Here is a 12,281-nt window from a genome sequence, read left to right on the forward strand (position 1 = left end):
AGGTTTTATGTAATAGCTTTGGGTGCATGTGTGCGTGTGTGGGTGTATGCTTTACTTTTATGCTTATTAGTTTAGGTAAAAGGTCCTTGTGGTGGTCCAAAGCCACCATGAGTTACCTACGCATTTATCTTTTCTTGCTCCGATAGTTTTAACTTTAGTTTAGTTATTATTCAAAAACAACAAAAACATGCAAATAACAAAAATCACAAAAACTCTTTTTTTACAATAAACCTTGATCTTAAATCAAGTGACCGTCTTTTTTTGTTTTATTTTCTTAATCAAATTTCAATCAATTTAATTCTATTTCAAGTACATTTTCTTCAATATTAAAAAATACAAACAAATACTTATTTTCCACTTTGGCTTTTTATTTTAAAACTTTTTTCAAAACTAATAAAAAACACACAACCAATCAAACGTCAATTTTTACCCCGAACTACGAGGTTTTGATCCCTCACGGGTACGTAGGCAGAGGACTTTGTCCTTCCAAATCAATAAAATGTAGATAATTAGGTCCTCTTTTTTTTTAATCACTTAAAATTCTTTTTTTCAAAATAAGCAAGTTATAGCACATTATTTAAATAAAACTAAAAGGTTCCCGTAGAGTACTACGGGCATAAAGGGTGCTAACACCTTCCCTTTATGTAACCAACCCCCGGACCCCCAATTTAAATAAATTTTTTCAAAGTCGTGAAATAAAAGCGAGTCAATAAGCTAACCAAATAGCCTTGATCTCCGAAAAATGACGCGACATTAGGTAATATTAGTATTACGAACCGAAGCGTACCGAAGCTCTATACCCCTACACGTACCAAATTCTTCTACTGCCGCGTACCGCGAACCCGTACCCGTACCGCGTACCGATGCGAATTGCGAATTATGTGACTATGGTTCAGACTTTGAGAATGATGTTTTACATATTTTTGTTCTAGAGTTGGGATCTTCCAATGTATTCTCCTTCATGATGTCAAACAGTATTTCATAAGACTCTTTGACCTATTTGTTAACAAATTGAGTTTTATTACACAATTATTTGCAATTGGTCAACTCAAATGTCACATGTTTCAGGATTTTGTTTAAAAAAAGTTACATGTTTCAGGATGAGAATAATATTTTTATCTATGGAGACCCAGGATGAGGGACTCTACCAAGAAGTGCACTTGGTTTTGTTTTGTTCATGTTTTGGAACATTAGAGTGAAAATTCTTAACAAAAGCTCTTATCCCTCTCAATAAGCGATGTTCATTAAATTTGCATTCCTAACATCTCCAACAACTTTTAGCGGAGATAACAACATTCCAATTATATAGAATACTTCAACTAGAATAGCTTTCCTCAATTGAAAACACAGCAGCACAAAAAAAAACCTGCTTAACTGCCAACCCCTCAACTTTTTCCTTCCATAAAGTACTAAGAGTTGGAGAGTTATTCCCTCCACTTCATGGTATATTCTGAAATTAAGTTTTCAAAATTTAGCTACAAAAAAAAAAAACAAGGTTTACAACCTAGTAAATATGGTCTCTTTTCCATGTTTACTAATTATTGATTTAAAATAATTATATTATATTTATTTATACTTGTTATCACCTAGGATGAGTACTTTTTACTTAAATTCGAGATGGAAGAGAAGTGTAGTCACTTTTACTCCCAACAAGTAACAACTAACCACCACCCCACTAACAAGTGTGTCCATATCAAATTGGTACTAACAATGAGTGTGTGGGTTGGCCCGCTTAGACTGAAACTTTCTTTGACAACTCCATGAAGATTTTGTATAATTGCTCTCTCATCTAAGTCAAGTTTTTATTGTTGTGTTCCTCGGCCAAGAGCATGTTTTGTCATTTTATTTCTTTCTCATAAAAAATTGCACCTCTAATGGTTTAGCAGCAATAACTAAACAGTGTCATCATTGAGTTCTTTTTAAAAGAAAGTGACTATTGAATTAGATTCCAAAATTATTTTGGTCAAATTATGCTTGATCATGGTTTAAGTTTGAGAAAGTGTTTAATTAGAAACAAACTTATAAAATTATCCTTTAGTTAATCTACACCTATCTTGGTAATCAGAATAAGACCAGACACCTATCTTGGTTTAAAAATCTGATCAGTTGTAATTATTTTTTAATTTTAATATCTTATACCAAGCAAAATCTTAATATTAAACTAAAAAAATTGATCAAAAAATATTAAATTAAGAATTAAATTTTATTAACAAGCTAGTTTTGCTATTAAATGTTACTCTTTAAAATATTTTTTCCCTTCTAGCAACCCAATAACATAAATCTGAGTTTATCTTTAAGTACCCAATAGTAAAAATTAGCATATCCTTGTACCCAAAAAAAAAAAATTAGCATATCCTTAATATAAAGATAAACAGTTGAGAGATTAATGTCGTAGTTGAAAAAAAAAATTCTAAAAAGATAAACACATAAAAGTTAGGCAAATTTTTTTAAAAAACAAAAGTAAAAATATTTTTTTGAAAATTGTATATTCACTATTTTTTTTTTGAAGAAAAAAAAATAGGGAAAAAGTTTAAATTTTGGTTTTTACAATATAATACTCTTATTTTATTTCCCTTTTTAGATCCTTAACAAACATTGATGTTTTGCTTATAAAAAACAATTGTGACACTTGTTTTTTTTTTTCTTCTAAGAAAAATTCTAAAAAGATAAACACATAAAAGTTAGGCAAATTTTTTTAAAAAACAAAAGTAAAAATATTCTTTTGAAAATAGTATATTCACTATTTTTTTTTGAAGAAAAAAAAATAGTGAAAAAGTTTAAATTTTGGTTTTTACAATATAATACTCTTATTTTATTTCCCTTTTTAGATCCTTAACAAACATTGATGTTTTGCTTATAAAAAACAATTGTGACACTTTTTGTTTTTTTCCTCTTCTAAGAAGACTGTTGATACTTATTAGCCAGCCCTAAAACTTAATAGGTGATTCATGTGCACATGCATCCTTTTAGACCCAACTTGATACTTTTTCTCCTTCATGTCATAAGCTTGGGTTAGCTTTGTGATTTGACCATTAATTGTCGGTTCTTTGCTTTAGCAATGAACCAAAGGATATAGTAGCATGTAATGAACAAGGTTGGAAGTTATTACAGGAATAAATCCCTTTCTTGCCTCTTTAACTCATTCCCATGTCTACTTTATATGAGTACTTACATATGCAAATTGTGTTTGAAGTTTGTTTTTTATAGATAATATTTTGAAGCTCAAGCATTGCGAATTTGGTGTTTTCGTGTATCTTGTCTTCGGTAAGGCTAAGGTTTAACCACATTCCACAATTGCAAGATCTCATAACACACTATAGTACGACATTTACCGATTCATATGGGAAAGAAAAAAAAAAAGTAGAGTTAACTAAATCTCAATAACCATTCCTGCCAATTAGTAATGGAAGATAGGGAAACATGCCCTGATATGTTAATTAAAGAAGAGTAACTCTCCCCGCAAAGTTACATATGTTAATTCATAACTACTCATTTCATTAGTATTTTTAGGTTATATAGATAAGTGGAATTAAAAAAAGGAAAACAAAGCTAAAAAGAAAGACTATAATCTATGGAACCAAGTTCCGTGGAGTCTAAAAGGATGAAGTATGATAAATGTGATCAGTGGCGGATCTTGAATTAATTTGTTGGAGGTACCAAAATTGTATGTAATATAAATTAAACAGTTTCATGAAAAAATATTGAGCAACCAACAGTCAAGTGGTTGCTTTCTTTTGATTATAGTGCGGGGGAGCTGGTTCGATTCCCCACGGAAGCAGGACTCGACCCTGCGCAATTTCATTGAAAGCTTGGTCCCCCTTCCATTGCAACCAAGGGACATTTGATGCCTAATATCATATACACTCTCCGGTCACTTATATAAGCAAAAATCCACTTTTTAGATACATTCAATTAATGATGTATGTGACATATAATAAAGACTACATACATCATTAATTGAATGTATCTAAAAAGTGGATTTTTGCTTATATTAGTGACCGGAGAGTGTGTGTGTGTATATATATATATATATATAGCAATCTTCGGGGATGTCATGGCTCCCATGGGTCCCCAAAGAGATCCGCCCTTGAACGTGATGGATGAGAGTTGTGAACCATAAGCTCTATAGCATAATAAGCACCAAGCTTATCTAGAAAGTCAACACAACTATTTTATTCATGGAGGGTGTGACCAATGAAAGCAAGTCAGTTGAGGTTGCGAAAATCCTTAATATCTTGGGGTCAAAATAGCATATTTGTGTCCGTAAGTTTGGTCTTTGAGAATTTGAACACAATGGAGGAAATATGTGTAGAAGATAATAACTTGAAAGTGTAACTCCATAGCCAATACCAACCCTTGGTGAATGGCGTGAAACTCAACAAGTAGGACATTAGATGTTCCCGCAATGTAACTTGAAAACATGAAATTCAGGACCCATAAATGTAACAAAGTAAAGCACCAAATTCAGTTCTGATAGGGTTACCTAAATAGCTGCCGTCAACATTAATAATGATGCAACTATGGATAGAAGAGTTCCATTTCCCCAATATATCCTCAAGACTTGTTGTCGGCGAACTATAGAAGCAATACCTGAGAGTGGTGGGGGGTTGGGTTGCTCAACTTGTTTGAGGTAGGGTTAAAGAAGTTGTTTGATGTTCAAATCCGAGAGAAAGAGAAAAACTAATCTAACAACTAATTACTAACATTGAAGATTTCAAAAAAAGAAAAGAATTGAGAGTTACAGACAAGTTGCGAGCTTCCATGACAATACAGTAAGTAAGAAATGTACTATCGGAAAGTCAACTAGAGTTCCGGTTTCTCCAAGACCACCACACCTCGACGGCAAAATGTTGGCATTATGAGAAGTGAGACTTTGCTTAAGCCAAATAAGAATGTCCGAATTAGAGAAAAACTCAACAGAGATGAATCACTTGGTTTTGCTAACAAGTGTTCTAAGGATATTGTTTAAGGAACCTTAAAAAAGAAAGTTCATCTTGAAAATACAAGTCAAAAACATCTTAAAGTCATAACTATACAATTTTCAATGCAAATGTTACTACTTTTCGATGCTTAGGCCCTAAGAACACTTGTTAGCATTTTCCATGAAACTTTATATATTTAATTATATTTCTCTTCCCAAATGAAAAAAAATGGTAATAGTCATTTTAATCCTTCCCAAATGAAAAAAAAATGATATTCCGTTAATATTGTCATATCAGTCCTCAATATACTTACTGTCATATCAATCTCAATAAGTATTTAATTATTGTCATGTCGGTTCTTATGAAGAAAAAAAATTGTCAACATGAAAGAATTATTTTAACATTAGAGATTATTTATCTTTTAAAAAAAACATTAGAGATTATTTTAACTCATAGAGTGCACATTTAAAAATTATTTTAAAATTTAAATTTGGGTTAAATATACTTTTGGTCCTTATAAAATTGAGACCCTCTAAGTTGAGTCTTTACTTAATTTTAATTGTTCTTTTAGTCCCCATAAAAAAATTTGCATTCAATTTTTGTCCCTATAAATCAAATTTGTTTAATTATGTTTAAACTTTTAACTTTTTGAACAATTTTTTTTTCTTCAGAAGTGTTAAAAACATTACTAAAAGTTCCTCCACAAAAGATTATCTCAAAATTTAATTTCTATGTACAAATTTTTCTTACTTTTATCTTGAACTTTTGTGATTTAAGAAAAATCATATTTAACTCATTTCATATTAAAAATTTAAAATTTTAGTAAATGAATATTTCGTAATGTTCTAAACTTGTCTCAAAAAAATCATTCAAAAATTTAAGTGTGTAAGAATAATTAAACAAAAAAAATTAATAGAGACTGAATTTACATGTAAATTGTTTTTATAGAAACTAAACAATTTTAAAATTAAGTAAGAACTAAACTTACAAATTTCAAATTAAACGAGGATCAAAATCATATTTAACCATTTAAATTTTAGTAATACATACATTAAAATTAAGAAAAAAACAGCAAAATATCAGTCCGAAACAAAACCCAACACGTGACAAAACCACCGATTATTCCAAACTTCCTCTGCATTTTCCGAACAACCAACCTGTTTGATTTCATTCTTCACTTCATATAAACCCTCTTTCATTGATTCCATTGTTTTTCTCTTACTTTGATTCCAATTCCCAAACTCTCGTTTTCTTCCCTTTTCAACCTAAATGGCTTCGATGAGTTTCACCATGGATTCAGTTTCTGTGTTAAACCCTAAACTCAACCACACCCATCTCTCTCATTCTCCGAAGTTTCATCCTTTACTCAAACACCGCAACACCACTTTCAAACTCTCTCTTCCTCGTTATGCCCTCAATCAACGCAGCAAACCGTTAACCCTCGTTTTCGCTGCTGCTACGCCTCAACATGACTCTGTAAGTCCAAAAGGATCTAACTTTATTCATTTTCTCAAATGGGGTTCTGCCATTTTTGTCAAATTCAATGCATAAATCATTGCTTAATCAATGTATGTTCCAAATTTCAATTTTCAACTAAATTTATACAGTTAGATTAATAGATTATAGATAGATAGATGGATGTTTAGTTAATTAGATATTAATTCAGTCCTTTTAGCCATTTTGTAATTTTCACATGTATTAAGAAAAATATGTAGTGTATTTAGTGTGTCTATTTTCTAAATGAATGTTATTAAAATACCATTTTGTGTAATTCAACTGTGTGTATGTTTGGTTTTGAGTGAACTGATTCTATATAATTGATTCTGGCTAAAAGTGAGTTGAAGGTAAAGGTATTTATGTTTGAATATATCTAGGTAAAAGTAAGTTGAACAATCAATTTGAGTGTTAAAATCAATGCTAAAATCAAAAGCTCCAATTTTTAGCTTCAATTAAACTCAATTCTATAGGCAAAATCAATTCTTCACCTCTAAAATCAATTTTGGTCCCTCTGGTTTTTCTGCAGCTCTGTTTGGGAGTTTGGAGGGGAGTAGAGGGCTTTGGGGGGAGGGGAAGAGAGGAAGAAAGAGATAAATTTTCCACCGTATTTGAGAGTATTTTTTGTTGAGAATAAGAAGAAAATGCAATTGAATTATGATTGATATATTTTAATTTTGTGAGTATTATAAAAATATTGAAAGGATTTGAAGAATTTACCTAAACCCTCCCCTAAAACATTTTTTTGTCTTTTCCCATGTTAGGGGAATTTTGTATTATGAAGAAAAACAGATTGGGGGAACTATCTTCCTTCCTTTTTCTCAAAGCTCTTCCCTCCCCTACTAAACTCCCAAACATAGCCTTCATCTCCCAAGACAACCTAGTAGTAGCATTATTGAAAGAAAAAAAATGTATCTAACAATTTGAAATAAGACTTGATATTTAGGGACATAATTTTGTCTTCTAAAGGGACTTATAATTAGGAAGATAGGTAGTAATTAGTTAGAATCATTCGATGTTGTTGAATTTGCTAATGTGGATTGTGAACTGTATAGGATCATGGTGAAGTTGAGGTAGAGAAGGGGAATGATGTTAGTTCTGAGGAGGAATCACAGGAAGCATGGAAGCAGGCTTTGGATACATTCAAGGAACAAGCTTTGAAGCTACAAGGGGTTTCTCAAGAAGCCTATGAAGTGTATTCTAAGAAGGCCATTGTGGTTTTGCAAGATACTTCAGAACAGTTGAAGATACAGGCCGATAAGGCAAGACATGATTTGAGTGTTGTGGCGAAGGAAATCACTGAAGAAGGAAAAGAGTATTTCTCTTCTGCTGCTGAGAATTCACCTGAGGTGAAGGAAATTGTGGAAACTTTTACCTCCCCAGATGATGATCTCAGCAAAGTTTCTGGAGTTCGGGACTTTTATGTTGGTATACCCTATGGTATGTATTTATGGCTGTTGTATGGTTAATAAATTTTAAATCGGGAATCTATTTTCATGAATTATATGTTGCCTAAATAATGCAGAAACTGTTAAGATGCATTTGAATATAGCAAGGTTTTAAATTGGAGTTGTGGTTACACACTAACACAACAATCATTAATATTGCGAAAAGTTATGAATAAATGTGGCTGAATTGTGGTTACGATGCGGTTGCAGAAACCTTCCAAATAATGATATTGCAGCCGCAATTGCTGTCATCGACCGTAAATTGAAACCACGGACTAGATTATTTATTGATGTTGTTGGCTAAAGTTTTGTGGCGGCGGACTTGCAAAACTAAGAAAGTGATGTTAGATTCTATACCGACACATTTAGGCTAAGTCCCTATTAATAGGTTGATGACAATTGATGACTTGATCATCTTCACATGTTGGGAGGTATTGCTCCTACTAATGGGGATTACGATTTATGCATGATAAGGATTAGCCTTTTGTAGGACTTAAATATGCTGATAAGGATTGATGTTTACTTATTGATGCTGATAAGGATTGATGTTTACTTATTGATGAAAGTTATCCTCTAATGGAGAGGTAAAGCCCTTGTCAATGTTATCAATGACGGACGACAGATTATGGCAGCTGCCAAAAAATTTATCATATAAATATGGCATTGTGGCCTATGGCAGATAATATAGGCATGGTTGTTGACACAATCAATCATGGCATAATGCCATGTCAGCAATTTGGCAACACCAGTCCTTATAAGGAGTAAGGACTGATGTTGTGGGTGTCTTTATGGATGTTGGGCTGATGTAACAGGGCTCATGGTAGTCAAAATTGCAATATTTCTCGTTGAATTGTATGCGCTTTCGGTTTATAAGTTCTATGTGTTGTAAAAAAATTAAATTTAAATATTTTATATTTACTGTTGTTAACTTGTCACTTTAGCTAAAGTTGTGAATTTGCTATTTATGAGCTGTACATTACTCTGTTGCCTTTATTTTCATTGCAAGTTTAAAAAATTGTTTGTTGTGATTTAAATGTTATTGTTATTATTTATATTGTGTGTGTGTGATAAAGAGTGTGTGCTGTAATTTTGCATTTCAAGCATGATTTTATGATCAGTGTTATGATGTATCACATGATTTACATTTTTCGCTCACATTGCCAAATCATATGTAGCATATCAATTTTGACTACCATAATATGGCCGGCTTATTGAATGCTTTATCAGTATCGTACAGATGTCATCTCATTAAATGATTTAGTAAGGATATATAAATATTATTGATATGACTATTATACTGACTGGAAAGATCTTGTTGCTCTTTTACCCTCCCAAATATCCACTTTAATGTTCATGTGATGTTATCTGATACTCCTATTACTTTGCAGGTTTGTTACTATCTGCGGGTGGCTTCCTTTCCTTTATGATAACAGGAAGCATTGCAGCAATAAGGTTTGGGGTGATTTTAGGTGGTGTGCTATTGGCTTTAAGCATTTCAAGTCTGAAATCATATAAAAAAGGACAGCCCTCTTCTCTTGCTTTGAAGGGCCAGACAGGTAAGATCATATGCTTTATACGCAACAAAAAATTCTGACTATTTTTTTCTTAATTCTAAAAAGGGTTATATGAATATGAAAATCAAATATTCGTCCTCTAACGTTTGCAATAGTATGACGCCAAGATTGTCAAAAATGAAATCTCCTACCTAAGATTGGAAGGGGAGAGAAAACATTTAAATCCAGGAATTGGAAGACCCTACTAAAATTACAAAATTACATATGTCGCCACCTTTGAATCACAATAAACAATTAATTGGACTTAATAGGTTGCATGCGAACTCATATGTCACAAGGCCCCATCTTAACTTAAAAGTTACAAGTTAACAACTCTAAATAGAGAAAATATAAGTGGAGACCGGAAAATAGAGGACAATAGTCAGCCCACGGTCCCATGAAATAGAAGCCCATTAAGTAACCGGAAAGGGTATGTAATTTACAGGTCACCCACTAGACCTGCAGTAAAGGTGTGGGCATCCTGATTGCAGAAGCCTGCCAATCGCCCAAGTATTCTAGGTCATCCTACACCAATCACACCAAGATATGATTTTTGGTGTGCATAAGATTGGTCAATAGCATTGAACTGGAGGATCATGCAATCATGCCGAGTTGAAATGCAATTTTTACAATAATGTCAATGCATCCAATTATCATTGGTTTAATTGTAAAATATCTGTAAATGTTGCAAATATTTCTGCATTTATTTTATGCCAATAAGGGGGTTTTCTTCAAAAAATCATTGTTTCATGGTCGAAATGATTTATTGGGTTTGGTCAATCTCAAATTGTTTTTACTTTTCAATCATTTTTTTCTTAAAAGAAATCGTAAAAGTATGGGTTGGAAACACCAATTACTAGCTTGCACTTGTTTCATGAAAGTGTTGCATATTTTAGGGTTTGAAATTTTGTTTTTATATAATATTGGTGCCTTTTATCTGCTTTAATTTGTGTTTTGTTAACAAAAGTTTAAATACTCAACAAATTGTGATCAAATATATTAGAATTGGCGATAAAAACAATGTGTTATTTACATTCCATCGATACTTATATGTGCCTTTTATCCAGCTCTCTAAACAACATCAACTATTTTGTAATTGATTGGTAGTTTTCTTTTTTTCAAACATGCATGTTTGTGAGTTTGTCCATCGCAAAGCTGATTTAAATTACTTGTTGGGCTTGCAGCTATAGCAGGTATCTTGTTTCTGCGTGAGATCAGCATATTAGGCAGAGTAAGATATTGTTTATATTAAATGTTTGTCAAAAATGTAATTTGTAACAATGCTATATGTTTCAAACTTCTGATAATTGCTTGCTCTTGTTTTCCTTTTCCCAGGGATCAACTTATTTCACTGCTTTGATCAGGTTCTTGAAACTTCATTATTATTTTCTTACATATAACTTTATCTTGATTTTAAAGTTATTATTACTCTAGCATTTTTGTTTTCCATGCCAACCTTTACCGATAATCTCAACCACTTGCTGCTTTTTCATGTTTAAGTCAAACTTCAACAATATTGAATTAAAATCACCTGTTTACTGTTTAAGTCAAATTTATACAGTATTGAATTCAAATCATAATGAATTAGTGTTACAAACGGTGATTTCCTACTTGACATTGCATTTGGACTGGCAAATAATTGCTAGTTGGAAATTTAGAATGTTAAAAAAAAAAAATCATTTGTCAGAAGTTTATAAAACAAAAATGAATTATGCAAAATACTCAACAGAAAACTCACCTAGCATTAGGTTTCTATTCAACCTGCAGAAATGCAGGTTGAACATTAAATGACATTTGGCTCATTCTCATTCTTTTGTCTAATTCTATGATCTTTCACAAAAATTAATTATTTTGTTGTATAACTTTGTTTGGCATTTGCAGTGGTGCGGTAGCGGCATTTTATGTCTATAGACTGGTTTTAGAAGGTAAACCACAAAAAGGTTCAAACTTTGAAGGTGAAGCAGGAAACTAGTTCAGTGATAAGGTTAGCCTATTCAGTTTATTGATATAATCATATTTTAGTCCCAATAAAGTTCAGTTAAACATACAAGAAAAAGATCGTCTTTTCAACATACACACTTCTTTTTGCAACATGAATGTAATTGTTTTCTATTTGCTTTCAGTGTCGAATCGAAGATCTGTGTGAAGATCAGATAAAAAAACTGAAGATCTGCATGAAGACTGTCATAGTAAATTTTTCGTGATTATTTATTTCTTTGATATTCGCAGGCCGGGTCGTCAAGACTCGTTGCTGATGGTTAGGATTAGTGGTTCATGGGTGGAAAAATCGAGCCTGGAAAATCATGATATTGCTTTAGAAATGCTCTAGTGTATAATTATGATGATTTATGCATGAACTACATTTTAGGTGGGATATTATGCACTGGTTTTATTTATTTTTGAAAAGTAGTGGTTCCTTGCATTCTTCAGTCTTCACTCCATAAGAAAGTAAATTTCACAATTTACATGCGTACTTGAGCCTGGGGTTGTAAAGTAACTAACTACATTGTGATGTTTCTCTTACCAAATAAGGATGTGAAAAAGTGTAGGTTGTTTAAGTTCACTATTTTGCTTAATAGTTGAACAAAGTTGAGCATTTGACAAATCATATTCATTTTGCAATATCATATTATGATGTATTGTAACTATGATTGGACTAGTGTGTTAGAGCGAGCTATCACCAGATACATTATGGAGAGCAACTTTACACACCACGTGTTTTTAAAAACTGCAAATGATTTTAAAAATGAGTTGTGTTATTTGAACAACCATCTCAACGAGGATAGAAAGTAAAAACATAATGTGAGTATGAGAGAGAAAGTTGTCAAAAATGGTTGTAGAACTATCATTTCTCTTTAAAAATA

General features: G+C 32.0%; 1 protein-coding gene across 1 annotated transcript; it reads left to right on the forward strand.

The window, feature by feature from the left end:
• Nucleotides 1-6,021: 6,021 nt before the first annotated feature.
• On the forward strand, nt 6,022-12,025 carry LOC146908383 (Transmembrane proteins 14C). Its single transcript, XM_085722624.1, has 7 exons — nt 6,022-6,398; nt 7,472-7,856; nt 9,253-9,420; nt 10,602-10,648; nt 10,753-10,781; nt 11,299-11,401; nt 11,541-12,025. The coding sequence occupies exons 1-6, from the start codon at nt 6,192-6,194 to the stop codon at nt 11,387-11,389; spliced, it is 927 nt and encodes a 308-aa protein (XP_085578750.1). The 5' UTR covers nt 6,022-6,191; the 3' UTR covers nt 11,390-11,401; nt 11,541-12,025.
• The last annotated feature ends 256 nt before the right edge of the window (nt 12,026-12,281 follow it).

Source organism: Medicago sativa, chromosome 7 (assembly GCF_051527215.1).
Source record: "Medicago sativa cultivar Bolivia chromosome 7, Bolivia_mono, whole genome shotgun sequence".
Lineage (NCBI taxonomy): Eukaryota > Viridiplantae > Streptophyta > Magnoliopsida > Fabales > Fabaceae > Medicago > Medicago sativa.